This window comes from Myxine glutinosa, chromosome 2 (genome assembly GCF_964187855.1).
Source record: "Myxine glutinosa chromosome 2, kmMyxGlut1.1, whole genome shotgun sequence".
NCBI lineage: Eukaryota > Metazoa > Chordata > Myxini > Myxiniformes > Myxinidae > Myxine > Myxine glutinosa.
In genome coordinates, this window is record NC_136262.1 from 161,200,841 (window position 1) to 161,226,310 (window position 25,470).

The 25,470-nt window shown below is 48.5% G+C and overlaps 1 protein-coding gene across 1 annotated transcript in view; it reads left to right on the top strand.

Annotated features, from left to right (window-relative positions):
* LOC137421123 (janus kinase and microtubule-interacting protein 3) overlaps nt 1-25,470 on the top strand; it is a 100,230-nt gene that overhangs the window by 60,499 nt on the left and 14,261 nt on the right. The window contains 4 exon segments of the mRNA XM_078772820.1: nt 10,399-10,467; nt 19,142-19,219; nt 21,051-21,111; nt 21,250-21,392. Of these exon segments, the coding sequence (XP_078628946.1) occupies nt 10,399-10,467; nt 19,142-19,219; nt 21,051-21,111; nt 21,250-21,392 (351 nt within the window).

Sequence of the window (25,470 nt, forward strand, 5' to 3'; positions counted from 1 at the left end):
ACAAAACATTGTGACTGGATATAGTATGGTACCCATGAAAACAAAACATTGTGACTGGATATAGTATGGTACCCATGAAAACAAAACATTGCGACTGGATATAGTATGGTACTCATGAAAACAAAACATTGTGACTGGATATAGTATGGTACCCATGAAAACAAAACATTGTGACTGGATATAGTATGGTACTCATGAAAACAAAACATTGCGACTGTATATAGTATGGTACCCATGAAAACAAAACATTGCGACTGGATATAGTATGGTACCCATGAAAACAAAACATTGTGACTGGATATAGTATGGTACTCATGAAAACAAAACATTGTGACTGGATATAGTATGGTACCCATGAAAACAAAACATTGTGACTGGATATAGTATGGTACCCATGAAAACAAAACATTGTGACTGGATATAGTATGGTACTCATGAAAACAAAACATTGTGACTGGATATGGTATGGTACCCATGAAAACAAAACATTGCGACTGGATATAGTATGGTACCCATGAAAACAAAACATTGCGACTGGATATCGTATGGTACTCATGAAAACAAAACATTGTGACTGGATATAGTATGGTACCCATGAAAACAAAACATTGTGACTGGATATAGTATGGTACTCATGAAAACAAAACATTGCGACTGGATATAGTATGGTACCCATGAAAACAAAACATTGCGACTGGATATAGTATGGTACTCATGAAAACAAAACATTGCGACTGGATATAGTATGGTACCCATGAAAACAAAACATTGCGACTGGATATAGTATGGTACCCATGAAAACAAAACATTGCGACTGGATATAGTATGGTACCCATTAAAACAAAACATTGCGACTGGATATAGTATGGTACCCATGAAAACAAAACATTGTGACTGGATATAGTATGGTACTCATGAAAACAAAACATTGTGACTGGATATAGTATGGTACCCATGAAAACAAAACATTGTGACTGGATATAGTATGGTACTCATGAAACCAAAACATTCCGACTGGATATAGTATGGTACCCATGAAAACAAAACATTGTGACTGGATATAGTATGGTACTCATGAAAACAAAACATTGTGACTGGATATAGTATGGTACCCATGAAAACAAAACATTGTGACTGGATATAGTATGGTACCCATGAAAACAAAACATTGCGACTGGATATAGTATGGTACCCATGAAAACAAAACATTGCGACTGGATATAGTATGGTACCCATGAAAACAAAACATTGTGACTGGATATAGTATGGTACTCATGAAAACAAAACATTGTGACTGGATATAGTATGGTACCCATGAAAACAAAACATTGTGACTGGATATAGTATGGTACCCATGAAAACAAAACATTGCGACTGGATATAGTATGGTACTCATGAAAACAAAACATTGTGACTGGATATAGTATGGTACCCATGAAAACAAAACATTGTGACTGGATATAGTATGGTACTCATGAAAACAAAACATTGCGACTGTATATAGTATGGTACCCATGAAAACAAAACATTGCGACTGGATATAGTATGGTACCCATGAAAACAAAACATTGTGACTGGATATAGTATGGTACTCATGAAAACAAAACATTGTGACTGGATATAGTATGGTACCCATGAAAACAAAACATTGTGACTGGATATAGTATGGTACCCATGAAAACAAAACATTGTGACTGGATATAGTATGGTACTCATGAAAACAAAACATTGTGACTGGATATAGTATGGTACCCATGAAAACAAAACATTGCGACTGGATATAGTATGGTACCCATGAAAACAAAACATTGTGACTGGATATAGTATGGTACCCATGAAAACAAAACATTGCGACTGTATATAGTATGGTACCCATGAAAACAAAACATTGCGACTGGATATAGTATGGTACCCATGAAAACAAAACATTGTGACTGGATATAGTGTGGTACCCATGAAAACAAAACATTGCGACTGGATATAGTATGGTACCCATGAAAACAAAACATTGCGACTGGATATAGTATGGTACCCATGAAAACAAAACATTGTGACTGGATATAGTATGGTACCCATGAAAACAAAACATTGCGACTGGATATAGTATGGTACCCATGAAAACAAAACATTGCGACTGTATATAGTATGGTACCCATGAAAACAAAACATTGCGACTGTATATAGTATGGTACCCATGAAAACAAAACATTGCGACTGGATATAGTATGGTACTCATGAAAACAAAACATTGCGACTGTATATAGTATGGTACCCATGAAAACAAAACATTGCGACTGTATATAGTATGGTACCCATGAAAACAAAACATTGCGACTGTATATAGTATGGTACCCATGAAAACAAAACATTGTGACTGGATATCGTATGGTACTCATGAAAAAAAACATTGCGACTGGATATAGTATGGTACTCATGAAAACAAAACATTGTGACTGGATATAGTATGGTACTCATGAAAACAAAACATTGCGACTGGATATAGTATGGTACCCATGAAAACAAAACATTGTGACTGGATATAGTATGGTACTCATGAAACAAAACATTGTGACTGGATATTGTATGGTACTCATGAAAACAAAACATTGCGACTGGATATAATATGGTACTCATGAAAACAAAACATTGCGACTGGATATAATATGGTACCCATGAAAACAAAACATTGTGACTGGATATAATATGGTACTGAAGGAACTGCGCTCCAACGCGAGTCGAAAGAATTGACGCGACCAAAGACGGAATTCGTCCGAGTTGCTTTATTGAAACAAAACAGCTCAGGTATTCTGACAAGCCCGTTTATCGGGCAGCAATATATATACACATTTATGTCGGAAAGTTTGCCCGGCAAAAGCTATACCGGGCATGCCCGGGTGTCAAGGGCGAGCCTTGGAAAGGCGAGTCTGGACCTGCCCGGGCGTGTTTGGCTGCGGCCTGGCAAGTCGAGGCTGGGCATGCCCGGGCCCTCTGGGCGAGCCCTGGAAAGGCGATAGCGGGCATGCCCGGACGCTCTGGGCGAGCCCTGTAAAGGCGATAGCGGGCATGCCCGGACGCTCTGGGCGAGCCCTGAAAAGGCGATAGCGGGCATGCCCGGACGCTCTGGGCGAGCCCTGGAAAGGCGAGAGCGGGCATGCCCGGGAAAGACGAGACCGGGCGTGCCCGGGAGGTTCGGGCGTGCCCGGGAACAGTGAGTCCGGGCATGCCCGGGAGAGGCGCGTCTGGCCGTGTTCTGGCCGGTGCAAGGCGATTGTGTGCATCCAGTGGTAACCGCTACACACGCCCCTCCAGAATCGACCTGCACCGGCAGGGTCAATTTAAGGGGGGTCCGGATGACCCGGCCGAAGCGACCCCTGGGGGGTCGTGGGGAGGGGTCCGACGTGGTGGTGGGTGGACGGGGGGCGGCCTCGCCGCGGAGGAAGGGCCAACCGTGGTGGTCGGTCGACGTCCATGTGCGCCGGTTTGAGGCGGTCCACAGAAATCCGTTCCGGCCGGCCGCTGAAGTCGACGATGAAAGACTTGTCGCCCCGTCGCAGGACCCGGAAGGGCCTGTCGTACGGCGGCCGGAGTGGCCCCCGGTGCGTGTCATGACGCACAAAGACGTACTCCGCTGTGCGAAGCGCCGGGGGGACGTAGGACTGGGGGCCACCGTGGCGGGACGTCGGCACGGGGGCAAATCGTCGGGCAGCCTCCTGGAGGTCCGAGCGCTGGCGAGCGGCGGACCAGGGACTGGTAGCGTCGGGCACGAATTCGCCCGGGACGCGGAGCTGCTGGCCGTAGACGAGCTCGGCGGCGGACGCTTGGAGGTCTTCCTTGGGGGCCGTGCGAAGGCCCAAAAGGACCCACGGCAGCCGGTCGGCCCAACCGTCGTCCTGAAGGCCGGCCATGAGTGCGGCCTTCATGGAGCGGTGAAACCGCTCGCACAACCCGTTGGCTTGGGGGTGGTAGGCCGTGGTGTGGTGCAGCATGACCCCCAACGAAAGGGCGACCACGCCCCAAAGCTCAGACGTGAACTGTGGGCCGCGGTCGGACGAGATTTCCGCTGGTGCGCCGAAGCGCGCGACCCAGGTGGCGATAAAGGCCTGCGCCACGTCGGCGGTGGTGGTGGACGCGAGGGGCACAGCCTCCGGCCACCTGGTGGTCCTGTCCACCATGGTGAGCAGGTGGGTGAACCCCCGCGAGGGGGACAGGGGACCCACCAGGTCCACGTGGACGTGGTCGAAACGCCGTTCAGGCACGGTGAAAGGTGCCAGCGGGGCCTGGGTGTGGCGGTGGACCTTGACCCGCTGGCAGGCCGTGCAGGCGTTGGCCCAGTCGCGGATGTTTCGTCGAAGGCCGTGCCAGACGAAACGCGCTGACACCAGCTTCTGAGAAGCTTTCCGGCCCGGGTGAGAAAGGCCGTGGATGGAGGCGAAGATGCGGCGCTGCCAGGATACGGGCACGATGGGGCGAGGCTGGCCCTGGGAGACGTCGCAGAGCAGGACGGTGCCCGCGAAGGGAATGTCGGCCAGGCGGAGGCCCGTGTCCGCCGCACGGAGTGCCTGCACCGAGGCGTCGGTGGTCTGGTCGGCCGCCATGAGCGCGAAGTCTACGCCGAGATGGACCGTGTTCGCGCTGGCCTGAGAAAGACAGTCGGCCACGGCGTTGTCTTTGCCGGCGACGTGCCGGATGTCCGTGGTGAACTCCGACACGGCGGAGAGGTGGCGCTGCTGGCGGGCCGACCACGGCTCCGTGACCTTAGCCATTGCGTAGACCAATGGCTTGTGGTCGACGAAAGCCGTGAACGGGCGGCCCTACAGGAGGTGTCGGAAATGGCGAACGGCCAGGAATAGCCCGAGCAGCTCGCGGTCGAACGTGCTGTAGTTTAACTCGTTCGGCCGGAGTTGCCGGCTGAAAAAAGCGAGTGGCTGCCAAACCCCGTCCACCCATTGCTCATGGACGGCGCCCACCGCGTAGTTGGAGGCGTCCGTAGTGAGGGCGATTGGCACGTTGAGCACCGGGTGAGCCAGCAGCGTTGCGTCGGCGAGGGCCCGTTTGGCGCTGGCGAAGGCCGCGTCCATGGCCACGGACCAAACAATGTCATGCTTGGCCGGCTTGCCCCGGAGGGCCTCGTAAAGGGGCCGCATGAGCTGAGCAGCGCGGGGCACGAATCGGTGATAAAAATTCACCATGCCGAGGAACTCTTGGAGGGCCTTGATGGAACGGGGACGCGGGAACGTGGTGATGGCCTCGACCTTGGTCGGCAGCGGCACGGCCCCGGTCTTGGTGATGCGGTGGCCCAAAAAGTCAACGGTCGTCGCGCCGAAGTGGCATTTGACCGGGTTGACAATTAAGCCGTGCTCGCTGAGGCGACCGAACAGTGTTCGGAGGTGGAGGAGGTGCTCGGCGTGGGACGTGCTGGCGACGAGGATATCTTCCAGATAGACGAAAAGAAATGGCAGGTCGCGCAGCACGCCGTCCATCAAGCGCCGGAACGCCTGGGCCGCGTTCTTGAGGCCAAACGGCATCCGCAAAAATTCGAACAGGCCGAACGGCATGATGACGGCCGTCTTCAGGACGTCGGCCGCCCGGACAGGTACCTGGTGGTAGCCCCGTATCAGGTCAATTTTCGAAAAGATGACCCGTCCCGCCAAACGGGCGGAAAAGTCCTGAATATGCGGGATCGGGTACCTGTCGGGGGTGGTCGCATCGTTGAGATGGCGGTAGTCGCCACACAGGCGCCATCCACCACCCGGCTTTGGCACGATGTGCAGTGGCGAGGCCCACGCGCTATCGGAGCGCCGCACGATGCCGAGGTGCTCCAACGCGTCGAACTCGGCCTTCGCCACGGCGAGCTTGGCCGGGTCGAGGCGGCGGGCCCTGGCGTAGACCGGCGGGCCCGTAGTGGGTATGTGGTGCTCGATCCCGTGCCGCACCGCGACGGCCGAAAACGTCGGCCGCGTGAGGGCCGGGAATTCCGCGAGCAGGCGAGCGAACTCGTTCGCTGCCGGGAGGGCGCACGCCAGTTCGGTCGGCGCGGAGCTGCTCATCGTGCACGCCAGGGAGCTGAAGGTCTCGGCGTTGACAAGGCGACGACGTTTGACGTCGACCAGCAGCCCGTGCGCGCAGAGGAAGTCGGCGCCCACCAAAGCCATGGGGACACAGGCGGTCACAAAAGTCCATTGAAAACGCTGGCTGCCGAAGCAGAGGGTGACGACACGTGGGCCGAAAGTGCGTATGGCCGAGCCATTAGCAGCGACCAAAGAGGGGCCGCAAACGGCGTCCCGCCTGTCCTGCTCGGAGGCGGGTATGACGCTCAGTTGGGCGCCGCTGTCACACAGGACACGCCGCCCAGACGCTTTGTCCTGAATAAACAGCAAGTTGCCCGAGTGGCCGGCGCTCATGGCTGGGAATGAACGCCGGCCTGGCCGTTTCCCGACCTGCCGAAAGTGCACGGGGGCCGGCACGTCCGAGCCTTGTGTCCGAACCTGGCGTGGTAATAACACCACGCCCGGTCAGGTGGAGGCCCCGGCCGTCGTGTCGGAAGCGGGCGGTGCGGCGTGGCGGCCGCCAGTTGCACCGGCAGTTCGGCCTCCAACCGCGCAGGGCGCTCGGGCATCGTGGGCATCGCCTCGGACGGCGGCGGGCTCCAGGTAACCGCGCCGATGTGCTGGCCCGCCGAGGAGATCTTATCGGCTTCCCTGGCGAGGGCGCGGGAATCCGTGATCAACGTGCCAGCCAGGGCGAGGCATACCGGGTGAGGCAGCTGGCGAAGGAACAGCTCGCGGAACAGAAAATCCGGAGAATGCTCACCGAGCAACGAGAGCATATAGTCCATGCGCTCTGACGGGCGCGTGTCGCCGAGCTCGGGCAGAGCGAGCAGGCGCCGTGCGCGTGCTGCCGGTGAGAGGGCGAAAGCGTCGAGGAGGAGTGTCTTCAGCGCGTCGTATTTGTCAGCAGCCGGCGGGTGCTCGAGGAGGCTCAAGGCGCGGGCCGCGGTGGCGGAACCAAGCGCCGCCACAACATGGTGGAAGCGGGTGTCGTCCGCGGTGATGCCTCGCAGGGCGAACTGAGAGTCCGCCTGAGCGAACCAAACAGCTGCGTGAGCCTCCCAGAAGGTAGGCAGTTTAAGCGTCACTGCCGTATCCATGTCGGTAGGTCACCAATGAAGGAACTGCGCTCCAACGCGAGTCGAAAGAATTGACGCGACCAAAGACGGAATTCGTCCGAGTTGCTTTATTGAAACAAAACAGCTCAGGTATTCTGACAAGCCCGTTTATCGGGCAGCAATATATATACACATTTATGTCGGGAAGTTTGCCCGGCAAAAGCTATACCGGGCATGCCCGGGTGTCAAGGGCGAGCCTTGGAAAGGCGAGTCTGGACCTGCCCGGGCGTGTTTGGCTGCGGCCTGGCAAGTCGAGGCTGGGCGTGCCCGGGCGCTCTGGGCGAGCCCTGGAAAGGCGATAGCGGGCATGCCCGGACGCTCTGGGCGAGCCCTGGAAAGGCGATAGCGGGCATGCCCGGACGCTCTGGGCGAGCCCTGAAAAGGCGATAGTGGGCATGCCCGGGTGCTCTGGGCGAGCCCTGGAAAGGCGAGAGCGGGCATGCCCGGGAAAGACGAGACCGGGCGTGCCCGGGAGGTTCGGGCGTGCCCGGGAACAGTGAGTCCGGGCATGCCCGGGAGAGGCGCGTCTGGCCGTATTCTGGCCGGTGCAAGGCGATTGTGTGCATCCAGCGGTAACCGCTACAGTACTCATGAAAACAAAACATTGCGACTGGATATAGTATGGTACTCATGAAAACAAAACATTGCGACTGGATATAGTATGGTGTGGCGGTTACCTTATGTGCAGGTAACCGCATGTGGCGGTTACCTGATGTGATTACCTTATTTGGGCATAATACACGTGCACGGGCCTGTTGGACTTGTGGTTGTGCGGACGTGACGCACGCGCGGTTGCCGGAGCCACGCCCTCCGAAGAGGGCTTTTGGCTTTATATAAGCATGCTGACTTCCGTTCGAGTTTAGTGTGCTGGATCTTGCTGTTACAATAAACCATCTTCGAATCCTACGAATGGCCTCGTACCCTCGCCTTCCGCGACTCCTAAAATGGTACTCATGAAAACAAAACATTGTGACTGGATGTAGTATGGTACTCAAGTACAAAAAAGGACACACACACACACACACACACACACACACACACACACACACACACGAGCCAAAATATATATGCTTCCTATTGGCGGGGGAAGGGGTTAAAGTTGGAGGTTGCCATCCCAACTTAGTAGAATGTTCCCATGCACACCCTGGATACAATGATCAAGTTTCAATGCATTTCATCCCACAAACGAACAAACAGACACGTATGTTTTGACGCATTCCCCCCACACATATGATTTGTTTTCAACCTACTATTGATTTGCAATTGGTCACTAGCTTTGACACCAATACAAACTTATAGTAGGGGAAGGCGGGGCAAGTTGAGCATAGGGGTAAGTTGAGCCACCACCTCCCAGCCAGTTATGAATGAGTCAGACTTTGTGGTGGCGCCATCTATAGATGCCCCATTGCATAACTCCAAATTCTGCCATATTGTTTTCTAAATTGAAACAGAAACCAGTGTTGCAGAGGGAAAAATCCAATTTTCAGCCATAAAAGTAAAAAGGTGTAAAACAGGTAAGTTCACGTTTCTTCCATATGCAGCATTGATATAATATGGATATCAGATGTCAATTGTTAGTCCAGGTATGTGTCTCCATTCTTGTCATAGACTTTAATACGATGGATGCATAGAATATGTGTGTATGTGGAGACATCTCAGAAAGTTCAGACTGGGGTAAGTTGAGGCAGACCCTACGGGGCAAATCGAGCCATGGCTCAACTTGCCCCGTAGGGTCTGGCTCAACTTGCCAACTCATGTTGGTGGAGATAATAATAATACGTATCACCATCTGATGTTCACCCATTTCCGAAAGCAACAGCAAGAAAGAAAACGAAAGCTGGTCGCAAAAAAGGCAGCACAAAGATTCTGACTGACACCCCAGTACGCCAGGAGCTTGCAGCCCTATCTGAAAATCGCAAACGGAAGCCATCAGCCAAGAAATCAAAGAGATGCTTGTTCAAAGCTAATGGGAAAAAGACATGTCCCCCAAGATCAAACAAAAACCCCTAGTTCCAGTGAGACAGATGGTGATTCAGAAGTTGAGTATGATGACGAATCAGATGTGGACAGTGATATGGATATCATTGAAGGTGACTTTGTAGTTGTCAAATGTGCTGGCAAATCAAGATTTGTGCATTACATTGCTCGGGTTGATGTACTGAATGGAGAGGAATTTCAGTTTGAAGGTGTCTTCCTGCAGAAGGTTGCTGGAAAAGTTGGATCTGACAACCCAGTGTTTGTTCCAAACCCAAAGGATGAAGCAGGATTTGAACTGGAAGACATCGTGCATAAGCTGCCACAGCCTAAGTGCGTTGGCAGTTCTGCCCGTTGTTCTGGACAACTTGTGTTCAATTGTGACTTGAAACTGTGACAGGTGGATTGAGTTGACTTTTCTTACCGCAGTTGACAATCTTGTTTTTCTATGAGAGTGACTCAATTTGTTCGTAACTGATTACTATAACCATGAACACAAGGTAATCATTTCGTTCAGTGTTGTAGAACTTTACAACATTAAATATTTTTCTGGCAAAACAATGGTTTTCTACTTTAGTTATCTTTATTTGGGGCAATGATCAACTTACCCCTATGTGGTACAACTTACCCCAGAGGTTGGATCAACTTACCCCTCAGGCGGGGCAAGTTGAGCCATTTGGCCTCCGTTTTTTCAAAGGTCACAGTGACTTTCAGTGTGGGGATAGAAAGTAAGAACTAGCTACAAAATGTTTCCCAAGGATTAAATTAGAAGGCAAGATACTCATTTGTGCAAGATCATCAGTAAGTTCAGTCCTAACATTCCAAGAACAAAAACTGGCTCAACTTGCCCCGCCTTCCCCTATGGACCCTAGTCATATAAAGCTCCATATATCGAACAAACAGTTTCAAATGGAGCACCTCACCACCATTAGAGCATTTATATTGCATCAGATGTGGCAATAAATGTGAATTGTTGCTCTCAAGTTTCCCTCTCATTAACAGAAGACACCAGTTGCATTTTTGACTCCTCCATCCCTACCCGGTTTAGAATACCGCACAGACACGGGCAAATTGCTAGTTATTCGATAACACAGAATTGGCATATTTTAGAATGATTTGTACAACTTCCGGCAGAAACTCCGGCAACTTCCGGCAACTTGCTACTGGAGCAGCAAGGTGGGAGGGGGAACAAACACCCATTATATACATAATATGATGATGTTATTGCATCTTTATCACAATTTTTTTTTTTTTTGCAGTGGCTTCATCAAATAGAAGGAACAGAAATTGCACTTCAGCAAAAGATGATTGACCTTGAAAATGAAAAGGTACTACCATCCTATCACTGTCATTTGACTGGAGTTTATGACTGGAGTTTATGATCATTTTTTTGCCCAAACCCACTCTTTATTATTTTTTGTTAAGATGCAGGCGAGGATTAATTTTTATATGCAAGTTTATGTTTTCTGCTTTGGCTAAATGAAGATGTGTAGGTGTACCCTCTTTGATTAAAGTCTTTTCAAGTAATAAGGAAGTACTTGCTACCTTGCAAATTAATTTTTGTATTTCAAGATGTACTATAATTGTAATATATTGCATATATACTGCAATTGTAACTGTAATTGATTAATTTTTGGAGAAGAAGAATAAATGTGCGTACTGTGGTTATTTAGTTGCTAGAATCATATACACTGAATTAATTAATAAATACTGTGAATTCAAAAAGAGAAGTATAAACACCACCAACATGGTGCTGAATATTCAGCCATATATATTTAAACATGATGATGTTGCTGTGACAAAGTGACCAAAGTAGTTGCTTTCAGGTGATCCTATATAAACCCTCCAACCTACAAATTGAAAGACACAGATGTCTGATGCTCCTGCGTTATAACATGCGTATCGAGTCTTTTCGGAGGCATGAAACCTATCAGAGAAATACTTTCATGGCATTCCAATACCTCTCATTATTCATGAACAGGTGGCTGCTGTCACACATGGTCAGTCAGCTGTCAACTATTGGGGAAAGGGAATGATTTTGCAAGTGGGAATGAATAAAATTTTCACTGGATGTCCAAACAAACAAAGTTTTATTCCTCATTTTTTTATTCTCGAAAACAATTCCAAAACATCTTGCCCTTGACATCAGCTCAATGTACACTTTCATTTGTTGCCATTTCGTTGTAAACATGTTTTGATAAATCCCCTTTTAGTATATGAAACCTGTCGATGCTGGATTGGTGATCCAAGCAATGGGAAGTTGATGCAAGGGCAAAATAAATAATTATTTTCGTTGCTTAATGAAGCAAGAGCCATTTGCAGCACCTTTGTAGAAGGTTCATCCAAGGTTATTATTTACAGCGTACCCCATACGGCAAGGCCGTCGAGAACAGAGTCTGTTCGTATATCCATATGTATGTATAGTCGTGGCCAAAAATATTGGCATCCTTGCACTTTTTTCAAAAATGCACCATTTCTTCCAGAAAATTGTAGGAATTCAAAAATATTTTGGTGTCCACATATGTATTTATTTGGTTTGCAGTGGAACAAAAAACAAAAAAAGCTGAAAAAATACTAAATCTTATTTATTCCACACAGAAATCCTAAAATGGCCCAGACAGTATTATTGGCACCTTGTAGAAGTTGTTGGAAATAATTAGATTCCAAGCAGGTGATTCTCCTTTACTTTGGAATTGAACTCAACCGTGGTGAGTTGCAGGTGCGTGCAATATAAAAATCACTCATTCAACCGGTTTGAATGGAGAAAAGGAGTCATTCTGCTGTTTTATGTCACTGTGTGTACCGCAATGAGCATTGAGAAAAGAAAGGAAACCCGAGAATTGTCTGAGGAGGTCAGACAGAAGATTGTAGCCAAGCATGGACAACCTTTAGGCTACAAGTCCAACTCCACAGACCTTGATGTTCCTGTGACCACCGTACATTATGTTATCAGGAAGTTTAAGGCCCATGGCACTGTTGCCGACCTCCCTGGACGTGGCCGCAAGAGAAAACTTGATCAAAGATTGCAGCGAAGGATTCTTCGAATGGTGAAGAAATCACCCCAATCAACTGCCAAGCATATTCAAGCTGATCTTCAGACACAAGGTATGACAGTTTCAACTCGCACCATCTATCGCCAACTCAATGAAAGGGAGTTCTGTGGTAGGAGACCCAGGAGGACCCCACTGCTGAGAAAGCCCGACTGGAGTTTTCCAAAACACACCTGAACAAGCCAAAATCCTTCTGGGAGAATGTCCTGTTGACAGATGAGACCAAATTAGAGCTTTTTGGTAAAGCACATCATCTCTATGTTTACAGAAAACGAAATGAAGCCTTCAAAGAAAAGAACACCTTCCCTACAGTCAAACATGCAGGAGGTTCAGTGATGTTTTGGGTTTGCTGTGCTGCCTCTGGCACTGGAGGTGACTTGAATGTGCACGTGGCATCATGAAATCAGGAGATTACCAAAGCATTTTGGAGCGCAATGCTCAACCCAGTGTCAGAAAGCTGGGTCTCCATTGAAGGTCATGGGTCTTGCAGCAGGAGAATGATCCCAAACACACTTCAAAAACCAACCTGGAATGGTTCAAGACAAAATCCTGGACTGTTCTGAAGTGGCCAGCAATGAGTCCAGATCTAAATCCCATTGAATCCAAAAACAGCAGTTGGGAGAAGGCACCCTTCAAATCTGGGAGAACTGCAGCAGTTTGCACAAGAAGAGTGGGCCAAACTGTCAGTAGAGAGGTGTAGGAAGCTCATTCATGGCTATAGGAAGTGCTTGACAGCAGTTATTTTGTCCAAAGGCTGTGTGTGCTACCAAAGATTAAGTCGAGGGAGTCAATAATCTTGTCAATGCCATTTCTTTTTATTTACTGATTTAAAAGGATATATTAAGTTATGAATCAAAAACAAAGGTTCTGTGATATTAACAGTGAAATAAAGAATTGTGGAGACCAAATACTTTTGTCAATTTCAACTTGTTTTTAGAGAAAATTGTGAATTATTTGAAAAAGTGCAAGGGTGCCAATATTTTTGGCCATGACTGTATGTATGTACGTCCCTCACAAACGTACACCAATCAGAGCTGAGGATCTGGTCAAATGACAGGGGTGATGTGGTTATGTCTGAGATGTCATTGCGGCGTACAACGGCTGACTCCACACACCGCTATTTTGATACCAATGCCGTTCAGGCCGAACAAGTTATCGAACCTGTCATGTATCACAATCACCATGCTCTACCTTTGTTTTTCATTCACTGTGAAACACAAACAAATCGATTGTTGAAATGACCATCAAATATTGAAAGCATAGACGTTATGGGTCTTCCAATGAGACAGTACGTATCAGCCTTGGGCTTCATGCCTCACCTTCAGGCTGCTTCGGACAAATTAGCCCAGGTTTCTTAATGCAGTAGTATTTTTTTTTTTTTTTTTTTTTTTTTTTTTTGTATATAAGATCGAGGCTCGTGAAAGAGCGAACATTAATCACACAGAAAGACAAACCGACACATAAAACATATAACATCGGGAGCGGTAGACAAGATGGGGAGAGAGGGGGAAGGACACAAACACAACATTTGAGAGCAGGGACCGAGAGACATGGAGACATCGAGAGATCTGAGAGAGGGCGAGGGCTTTGGGGGGGGGGGGGGGCATGGGAAGGGGGCGGTGGGAGAGGTATAAAACATATGGACACTGCCAGGACTTCCAGGAAAGAAGTTGGAATTTGAATTTCAAACAAGGTGGATCTGGGGTGAATTAGCGGGGGTAGAAAAGATCAAGGTTTTGGATGGGGGAAGATAAGAGATGGTGGTGAACAGCTGTTTTAAAGACCTGGAGGGAGGAGTGGGATTGAAGGGAGTGAGGGAGTTTGTTCCAGAGGCGGGAGAAAAGAGGAATGAAAGAGTGAAGGTGAGCAGAGAGCCGAGATTTCGGCAGTTTAACCATCAGAGGGTTGCTGGCAGATCTTGTGCGACCTGTAGGAATATTTGGGGGACAGAGCACAGAGAGAGCTGGGGGTGCAAGGCCGGAGAGGAGTCGGTAGAAGACAGAAAGACCACCTACCTGCCTGCGGTGAGTGAGTGAAAGGCCCTCAGAGATAGCTTCATCGCGGGAGATTCCAATAATTCTGAAAGCTTTGGTTTCAACAGCGTGAAGCCGAGCTAGGTGTGAGGCAGGAGCACCGGCCCATAGGGGAGAACAGTATTCCATTGAGCTGCGGATGAAAGCCTTGTATGTGGTGAGGAGCTCAGGTGTGCCGAGGAAGGACTTCGCACGACGGAGGATGCCCAGTCGGCGACTGGCTTTGGAGGCCAGCTTGGAAATGTGGTTTTCCCAAGAAAGATCATGGCAGATAGTGAGACCCAAAATCTTGAGCGACAGAACTTCTTGGAGAGGATTGTTGAGAAAGTAGATGGGAGGGTTGTCCAGTCGATCTTTTCGGAGAGACATAGTAAGAGTGTGAGATTTGTCAGGATTGAAAGACATGTTCCACTTGTTTGACCAGTCTGTGATTTTGTCCAGGTCTTCAGAGAGTGAGGAGGCAGCAGACTGCCGATCTGAGGGAAGAGGAATGGAGCGGCAGAGAGTGGAGTCATCAGCAAAGAGATAGAGAGGATTTTCGAGAGAGTCAGAGAGATCATTGATGAAGACCAGAAAAAGCACGGGACCCAGAACACTGCCTTGGGGAACTCCAGCCTGAACAGGAAGAGGAGATGAGAGAAACCCATTCAGGGCCACACGTTGACGACGACTAGAGAGGAAGTCCGCCAGCCATGCGTGGAGATTTCCATGGATACCAAAGGAGGAGTGTTTGGTGAGCAGAGCGGGGTGCCAGACCGTGTCGAAGGCACGTGATATGTCGAGGGAGACAGCTCTAATTTCCTGTTTGGCATTGAGGACCTCCATCCATTGTTGAGACAGCAGAAGCAGCATGTCCAGAGTAGAGTGACCTGGTCTGAAACCAAATTGATGATCAGAGATCAAGCCATTGGAGAAGAGGAAAGATTTCATATCCGAAGCAATGATGGATTCCATGACTTTGCTGATAATTGGGAGAAGGCTGATTGGTCTGTAGTTGCTAGGATCTGTTTTTGCACCTTTTTTGTGCAAAGCGGTGATGTTGGCTGATTTCCAAGCAGATGGCAGTTGACCTTGAGCAAAAGAGAGGGTGAAGAGAACAGAGAGAGGGTGAGATAGAGCGGCAGAGCAGGATTTTAGGACCCGTGGGCTGATGCCGTCGGGTCCAGTTGCAGAATCAGAGTCGAGGGTTGACAGAAACTTTTCCACCTTGTCAGGAGGAAAGGACACGGAGTCCAGGAGCAGCAGGGTACGACTGGGTATGGTGGGTACAGAGAGGGATGGGTTTGGGACACAAGATTTAGAGGCAAACACAGAGTTGAGGCATTCAGCTTTTTCACGTGCGGAGTCAGCTGTGTAGCCGTTTGAGGTAAGGGAGGGGATGGAGGGGGAACAAACACCAGAAACGGATTTGACCAGACGCCACCAGGATTTGGAAGAGGGGGACAGATAAGAGAGTTCGGTCTTGAGAACGGAGAGATATTGTTTCCTGGCTCTCCTGAGGGTGGACACACACTTGTTTCGGGCTTTGTGAAAGGAAATGAGATTTCCTTCCGTTGGATTTGCTTTCCAGGAGACGAAGGCAAGTTGTTTCTGGGCAACAGCCTCACCACAAGATTCCGTGTACCATGGACGGGAGGAAGGGTATGACAACTGAAGACGAGATGGGATAAATCTGTGCATGAGAGAGAGCAATTTACTTTGGAAGAATTCCCAGGATGAGTTGATGTCAGAGGCGGTAGAGATGGGAGACCAGTCCAGATGATTGATGGCTGCTTGAAGACCGTGCCAGTTGGCCTGAGTGAAATGCCAGACTCGTCGACGCTGAGCAGGCTCCCTGAGGATGGTCAGAGAGATGTCCACTTTAACAAGGACATGATCAGATGATCCGATCGGAGCAGAAGAAGAGCAGCAGACATTTTCAGGGAAGTTAGTCATAACAAAGTCCAGAAGAGAAGATGTTCCGTTGACTGAGATCCGGGTCGGGAAATTGACAGATTGTGTCAGTCCCAGTGAGTCGCAGAAGTCCTTTGCTGAAGAGCCATGGCTGGTGAGAGAGGTACCCACACCCAGCCAACTGGCATGGTGACAATTGAAATCACCACATATGAGGAAGAGAGAGTTGGGATGAGTAGATAGAAGTTGGTCCATATCATCAGACAGCGAGATGTAGATGGAGTCATCACTGTTTGGTGGACGGTACAACACACATATGAACAAGAGGTGGGAGCGAAGGGGAAGCCGTAGCCAGAGGTATTCCTGGGGGTGAGGTGGAGAGAGTGCAGTGCAGGGCGAGTGAGGAAGAGAGTTTTTGATAAAGATAGCAACCCCGCCTCCAGGACGAGGCTCAGGTCTATCATACCGGAGGAGGGAGTAGCCCGGGAGAGATACTATGGGATCAGAGACATCATAAAGGAGGAAAGTTTCTGTTAAGCAGATCACGTCTGGTTTGACAGAAGCAACCTGTATGGAGAGATCAGTTAAGTTTGAACGAAGGCCCCGGATGTTTGAGGTCCATACCGTTAATGAAGAGGAAGGGGGAGCATCAGATACAGAACAGGGGGGAGGAGGGGTAGGGTAAGATGTGGAAGAGGTGGAAGAGATAGGGAGAGCTGTTGAAGGTGTGTCAGAGATTTCAGAATAGCTCGGAGAAAGGGAAGGATGGGGCGGACAAAAGGTTTGATGGTGATTGGGTGAGCCACAATGAGGTGTTATTTGAGGAGGGGGAAGAGCTAGGCAGAAGGTTGGGGGAGATGGAGGTGAGAGTTTGAAGGGGGAAGAAGCGGGGAGGACGCTTTGAGGAGGGGGAGTGAGAGGGGGGAAATTGAGAAGCAATGAGGGTGGGGAGATTTGAAGGGGAGGGGTGAGGGGGGAGTTTGGGAGGGAAGGGACAAGGGGAGGGATTTGAAAGGGATGGGATATGGGGGAGATTTGGAGGGGAGGGGTGAGGCAGGAGTCTAGGAGGGGAGGGGCGAGGGGGCGTCTTGGCGGGGAGGGGTGAGGGGGTAGTTTAGGAGGGAGGGGGCAAGGGGGGAGATTTGAAAGGGATGGGTGATGGGGAAGATTTGGAGGGGAGGGGTGATGGGGAAGATTTGGAGGGGAGGGGTTATGGGGAAGATTTGGAGGGGAGGGGTGAGATTGGATTTTTGAAACTGTACGATTTATGGGAAACGAACATTTATTGCAAAATGAGTTTCTTGTGACCTTCGAGTTAAAAATACGTTTAAGGACGCTGGATGGAGGATGGAGTGCAGGAGAGTTTAGGGAATGTAGAAAAAAGGCACTATAGGAGATGGATATTTTTTTGGGGATGAATTGGTTTGGTGAGCAAGTCGAAAGCAGCCTTTTAAAGAAGAAGAAGAAAAAGGTGTTATAAAATATGACGGAATACATAACTTGAGGGGAAAGTGTAAACATTGAAGGTTAACGAGTGAAAACTATCTGGGGAAATGGGGGAGAAACACGTGGTCGAAGAACGAACGAACGAATAAGAATGAATAAACGAATGAGAACAGAGAAGGAAATGTTTTTTTTTTTTTTTTTTTTTTTGAGTTGAGATTTACACAAGGAAGTAGGCTATGGGTGAAAAGCCTGGGAATACAGAGAACGAAAGTTATTGGATCACAAACGACGGACCGCTGAGAGAAAAACAAAGCCTCAAGGTTGTACAGTGCACACTGTACAAGGCCTCAAGACACGACACGGCAAACAGACGATCAATTTATGAAAGATAAACACCGAGAAACAACCAAAGTTGCACATAATAACTTCACACACCGAAAGATAAATACAGTTTCGACAAAATACAATTGTGAACAGACTTAACTTCGAAAAACGTGGAGACCGTGTGGAGCTTCGAAAATCCCTCCCACCGTCTCCGAGATCTCGAGACGGTGTCTTGTTTTCGTAATAATCATAATAACGTTACATAATAATAATGTAGTAAATATAATCGTAACACTGCAATCCCTTTGTCGTGACTGCAAAGTTACTGCATCGAAGTGGTGTATGGTTGGTTCATTGTTGACTTGAAATATATAGAATAAACCAGTGTCTCAATGTAATCTCTTCACTTCCATGGTGACAGACAGATTAGAGACTTACAGTACTTCACCAAAAAATTAATACTTACATTATTTGCTAACTGGTATCCCCTCCCAGGTCAAACTGCACTCTTCAACTAAAGTATCAAACAGGCCCGGCTATGCCGCAGTTAACCTTTCGATCTTGTTTTACTATGAACCATTTGAAGCCCCGAACACAAGGCACATAATAATTGTCCCATCTTAACTTGTGACATCGAGCAGCAAGACCACTCGGCGATGACGTGCCGAATATCTAGGTTATCTCATCTCGATTCTCTCAGAGATGAATTTATAAAATGGGTTGTGATGTCTGGATGTCCCTCCGTCCAGTCGTCCGTCCGTCTGTTAACGTTTTGCTATTTTTGCTGCTCCTTCATCATCACCCAGCTGATTGTTCTGAAACCTGACACGTGAATACAAGACAGCAGTCCGCACAATCACTTGGGCTTCGATTTTTCGAATTTGGATCGTGGCTCCCAGGGAGTGAGGGGTTGACCCCCTGAAATTTTGGATCCCTACTCGTCCCTTATTTACCAACCGATTGCTCTGAAACCTGATACAGCCCTTTTACTCGATGGTCTGCAGGTTCGCCCGGTCTTAGATTTTTCGGTTTCGTTTCAGTGGGCCTCCCAGGGCATCACGGGGAACCTAGGATCCCTGAGTCAAGCTTTCCCCAGCCAACCCCACAAGAACCTGGGAATAATTGTGGCCATTAAAGAAGATCTCATTTATTTCCCTTCTTTAATATCTTGACAGAGTGATGAAATGCCATAATATGTTATTCCCTTTTTTCAATAATGGATTTAAAAGTAAATTATTTTCCTGCCTTTGTACTAGGACATGTTTGTGAAGCAAAAGGGATACCTGGAGGAAGAGCTGGATTATCGAAAACAGGCCCTCGACCAGGCCTACATGGTGAGAATATCTTAGAATATTTCCTTTAGGACTGTGTCAACCAAGGCAAGGCAATCCAAGACTAAAATGGCTTCCACAAACCTTAACAATCTCTGTCCATTTCTAACTAACACCGATTTATCTCTCGATTGGTGAATTCAGTTTGGTTCAGGCTCCCATCTGATTCATATTTCGATTGTGTTGTTTTATTTAAATGAGACATTCTGCTTAATTGTGTTTCTTGTACCCATCATGCAAGGAAAGATAGCATGGTCAATTCTGACCAATTAACAAAAGCTCGTGATATAATAACTTTGTATAAACAGACTTTATGTATCTTCTCTACATATAGGGCATGATGGGTACAAGAAACATAATTAAGGGGAGACTCTGTATCTAGTCTACACACCTAGATACAGAGACCAAGTGGGTATCTTTAATGAAAGGTTACTAAATAATGGAGAATACAACAAGTCAGGGTGTGGACCAAGTTGGGTTCCATGGACACAAATGTGGACCAAAAAGTAGTCAAAGACATGCTAATAGGGAGAATGAATGAGAGAGGGGAGGAGGGAGGAGAGAGGGGTGGTGGGAGGATGGAGGAGAGAGAGGGAGGATGTGGGAGAGAGGGGAGGGAGGAAATAATGAATGAGGGAGGGGAGAAGGGAAGAGAGATGGGGGGGGTGGAGCAGAGAGGAGGAGAGGGGAGGTGGGAGGACGGAGGAAAAAGGGGAGGGTGGAGGATGGAGAAGAGAGAGTGAAGATGTGGGAAGAAGGGAGGGAGGAGAGAGGGGGAGGGAAGAAGGGAGGATAGACGGGAGGATGGAGGAGAGAGGGGGAGAGGAGGACGGAAGAGAGAAGGGTGGTGGGAGGATGGAGGAGAGAGGAGGAAGGTGGAGGACGGGGGAGAGAGGGGGAGAGGGGAGGACGGAAGAGAGAAGGGTGGTGGGAGGACGGAGGAGAGAGGAGGAGGGTGTAGGGCGGGGGAGAGAGGGGGAGGAGAGGGGAGAAAAGGTAATGGAGAAGAGAGAATGGAGGTGAGAGTGGGTGGGGGTGGGAGAGAGGGGGAGAGGATAATGAATAAGGGAGGGGAGAAGGGAAGAGAGACGGGAGGGTGGAGGAGAGAGGGGAGAGAGGAGGATGGGGGATAGGGGGGAGGAGAGGGGAGAAAGGGTAATGGAGAAGGGAGGATGGAGGTGAGAGGGGGTGGAGGTGGAAGACATGGGAGAGAGGGGGAGGATAGGGTAGAAGGGAGGATTGTTTGTTGACCAGGCAATGTCCCCATGTTGTTTCGCTCTTCGATGAGCCTCGTGAGCTGTATAAAATCATGGGGGCCAGGTAATTATTACGCATGGGTTCATTTGTAGTATTCTCCATGGATTTTTTCGTAATTTAAAAGTTTTAATCAAATGTAAAATTCTGGTATTAGCAGCCACAACACTTCTCATCAACCCAATCTGTCAGTTTACTCGTATTACATATACCTACCCCATCCTTACAATGAACTTATTATATCTTAAACTCTATTATCCTTATTAACTTACACATTTCACACTAGATTGTACTTTCTTGAATATTCTTTCCCAAATTCTATCACTACCACACACCTCCTCCATAGTTTCGGTGTTTAAGTGGTAATTGCTGATGATATGATCATCCCTGTGTGTCAGAAGGAAACGTTTCACAGGTGAAGTCCAAATTGCGAAAACAGAGTTTATTTATTTATTTTGATTTCTATTAAAAACTTCACTTTACAAAAGTAAGACATTACTTTTTGAGGTTACCAAATGAGATGTTTTGATTCTTGGGCGGTATGACATAAACAAAATGGTTCCCGTTCTTGCATCCACAGCGGGTACGAGAGTTGGAGGCCACGCTCTACAGCACTTTGCAACAGAAACCCACATCCATAAGTCCAAGCACCGGAAGTCCTGTTGGAGGGAACTCACATGCCCGTGTTCATGGCATGCCATGCGGGAGCATCAGTGCCGGTGGCGGTATTGGTGCCAGCGGTGCATCGACACGCGTGAGCAATGGTGGCACTGAAGGAGCACTTCCTGGATTGTCAGAAAAAGAGAGGGAACATCTACAGAGTGCCGTGGAGCAATGGAAACGCCAGGTTCTCAGTCAGATCCGCGAGTACGATGCACGCATCTTGCGGGAGCGCATGGAATCATTACAACATGCCCAGAAGGTAATGGAGCCCAAAGGTGTCCGATAGTGTTTGTTGGTTTGTGGGGGCAAAGAAGAAATGTGGGGTAGGGCAAATGTATCTTTTGCCAACTATCTTTAAGTTTAACGGAAATTTACTTTGGCATAAATGAACAGGAGTGTAATAATTAATATGTGTATGTGAGAAAATTACACGCCCAGACCGGGATCGAACCGAGTGGGAAATCTACCGGATGTTCCCACATGTATTAACCAGATGGTACTCATAGAATACTTACCCTGCGCAGTCAACTTGTTGTGAGCCAACTCTTCTGTTTTTTTACATTTTTTTCTTTGATCCAATATGGCTGCCAGACCGTGTGAACGATGACATCATAAATTTATATTCTCCAAAATAATTGTTGCATAGATCACGCTCAATACATTTCAAACTGATCAGACTACGCGTTGTCCCTGTCGAAATATGACGTCATAATTATGGCACCAATGACATCATCGTTAACAACACCTATTCCCCATATGGAGTTCTTTACAATGAGCCATGTTTCATTTTTTTTCCATGGAGCAGTTTCGGAGATATAGAGGTGCAACGTTTTTCGAACTTTTCCAAGATGGCGTCTGTACCATGTGACCTATGACATTACAATTATTTAAAAATTCTACAACAGGAGCCGCACATATTCTGAAAATTTCGTGTCCATTGGACTAACAGTTGCAGAAGAATTTTTTTTTTATTCATACTGATCAGATCAAGCGTTGTACTTGTCGAGTTATGACGTCATAATTAAAGCACCGATGATATCACCATCAACATATCTTATTTCCCATGGTGAGTACTTGACAATGAGCCATGTTTAACTTTTTCCATTGAGCGGTTTGGGAGATATGGAGGTGTAACGTTTTTCCAAGATGGCGTCCGTACCGTGACCTATGACGTCATAGTTATGAATAAAACAATTATACAGGCGGAGGCCGGAGGCGCTTCTCTGGTAAAATTTTGTGTCAATTGGACCAACGGTTGCTGAGAAAATAATTTTTTTAAATGCAGACACGTACAGCACACGGCACACATACGCACCTGAATGCTTCACCCCGCTTTTTGCTTCACGACCGCAGGGTAATTATTACAATCCTGTTCATTTATACAATTGTACGACTACACCACCTTTGGTGTTTGAAGAACAGCGGACAGTTTTGTCCCCCCCCCCCAGAAGGGGGGAAGACCCTCTCGTGGATAGGCCGTCGCTGCTCATATGGTTGGTGGTGAGTGCCCCGGAAGTGGCGGCGGAAAGAGAGTGGTGTTTCTATATGCGGGTGAATTTCGTTATTGGCGGATGTCGCCCAGATATCTCAGATGGCCGAGCGCTTTTACGGTTCACGAGAGGCCTTGGTTCGATCCCCGGTCTGGGCACGTAATTTTCCCATATGAAACCTATTTAGGAGATTTACTTGTCTATATGGCAGTCTTGTGGTGAGGATAGTGGACTGTCAACCCAACTTGTGGGTTGCACCAGTTCATCCATCCTCACAGCTAGCTCAAATCTGCCTAAAACAAGCAGTTTTAGAGAATCGGATATTACATTTCTGGAACCGAAGGTACATACTGTATATATTCGTTCTGCTTGTGATTTATGTACAAGCTCCACTCTGATTCTTACATCAATGACAAGGGGGAAAAGCCACTTCTCTTACCAATTACCTTCATTCTCCATCAGTGACCTTTGACCTGTCAGAGCAGGCTTTTTGGTCGATTCTTCATGATGATGAACACTCGCTAAATTCTTAATGATGATGAACACACAGATTCATTCTCGCATTTTGATGAACACTCTCTAAATGCAAACCCCAAACAAACTAGAACAGCACTCGGTAGAGCGCAAACCTCTGCCAGGGTGGACAGTTTACGTTTTGTAGCCACTGATAGGCCGGATCTAGATCTGGACCTGAACCAAAATCTTGTCACCCGGGCAAGGCCTGTCCAACAAATTTCTCCTCCAAATCTGTCCATAACTTTTTGAGATATCCTTCTCACAGACAGACAGACAGACAAATAGGTGTGAAAATATAACCTCCGTCCATCTTTGGTGGCGGAGGTAAAAAATAGGACCGTATTCATCACCAATGATCCAGGCAATGCAGAGTCAAAAAAGTTTTTTGATTTGGATTTTTAAAAAGTTTCATTATTTACGTTGATAAATTCCCATACAAAGTAAACGTTGACTATGCTTCGTGTGGATAAGTTGTGAGAAGTTTCTGATTGGCTGTGCCAGGCTCGGTGCACTGTCATTGGCTCTCGGCAGGTGACATCATCCATCCTTACCCTATCTATTTTTCTGCCAACTTTCCATGCAGTGCTGATCATTGACTTGACATTCAAGGCATTTTGTTCTCCTCAAACGAAAATTTGCCAATTCTCTGTATTTCTGAACTTTATACAATTGAAAACTGTTTGGCAATTTCCCTCAAATTCCCCGCGTGTGAGAGTGAGGAGACAACTTGCGATTTCTAACTCCATGCGTGGCAAAGTGCAAGCGGTTTAACCACCGGCCCATGCCAAAGAGAGGGGCGTTTGAGAGTTGGGGAACGATGACGCCAATTCTGAAAATCCTTTAACTTGGTGTGTATATCAATATTTGTCTAGCTTTGTTGGTATCTATTTAAAAACCATCACTCCAGTCTAAAACTTTGTCCTGTAGTTTTTTTTTTTTTTTTTAAATACTGAATCGAGGCTCGTGAAAGAGCTGACAACCGCGAGGGAAAGACAGCACAGGGGGACCACGAGGGTAAGACAGCACAGGGGGACCGCGAGGGAAAGACAGTACAGTGTGACCGCGAGGGAAAGACAGCACAGGGGGACCACGAGGGTAAGACAGCACAGGGGGACCACGAGGGAAAGACAGCACAGGGGGACCGCAAGGGAAAGACAGTACAGTGGGACCGCGAGGGAAAGACAGCACAGGGGGACCGCGAGGGAAAGACAGTACAGTGGGACCGCGAGGGAAAGACAGCACAGGGGGACCGCGAGGGAAAGACAGCACAGGGGGACCGCGAGGGAAAGACAGCACAGGGGGACCGCGAGGGAAAGACAGCACAGGGGGACCGCGAGGGAAAGACAGCACAGGGGGACCGCGAGGGAAAGACAGCACAGGGGGACCACGAGGGAAAGACAGCACAGAGGGACCGCGAGGGAAAGACAGCACAGGGGGACCACGAGGGAAAGACAGTACAGTGGGACCACGAGGGAAAGACAGCACAGGGGGACCGCGAGGGAAAGACAGCACAGGGGGACCGCAAGGGAAAGACAGCACAGAGGGACCACGAGGGAAAGACAGCACAGAGGGACCGCGAGGGAAAGACAGCACAGAGGGATCGCGAGGGAAAGACAGCACAAATGGACCATGAGGGAAAGGCAACACAGGGGGACTGTGAGGGAAAGACAGCACAGAGGGACCGCGAGGGAAAGACAACACAGGGGGACTGCGAGGGAAAGACAGCACAGAGGGACCGCGAGGGAAAGACAGCACAGAGGGACCACGAGGGAAAGACAGCACAGAGGGACCGCGAGGGAAGGACAGTACAGTGGGACCACGAGGGAAAGACAGCACAGAGGGACCGCGAGGGAAAGACAGTACACTGGGACCGCGAGGGAAAGACAGCACAGGGGGACCACGAGGGAAAGACAGCACAGAGGGACCACGAGGGAAAGACAGCACAGGGGGACCACGAGGGAAAGACAGCACAGAGGGACCGTGAGGGAAAGACAGCATAGAGGGACCACGAGGGAAAGACAGCACAGAGGGACCGCGAGGGAAAGACAGCACAGAGGGACCACGAGGGAAAGACAGCACAGAGGGACCACGAGGGAAAGACAGCACAGAGGGACCGTGAGGGAAAGACAGCACAGAGGGACCACGAGGGAAAGACAGCACAGAGGGACCGCGAGGGAAAGACAGTACAGTGGGACCGCGAGGGAAAGACAGTACAGAGGGACCGCGAGGGAAAGACAGCACAGGGGGACCCCGAGGGAAAGACAATACAGGGGGACCGTGAGGGAAAGACAGCACAGAGGGACCGCGAGGGAAAGACAGCACAGGGGGACC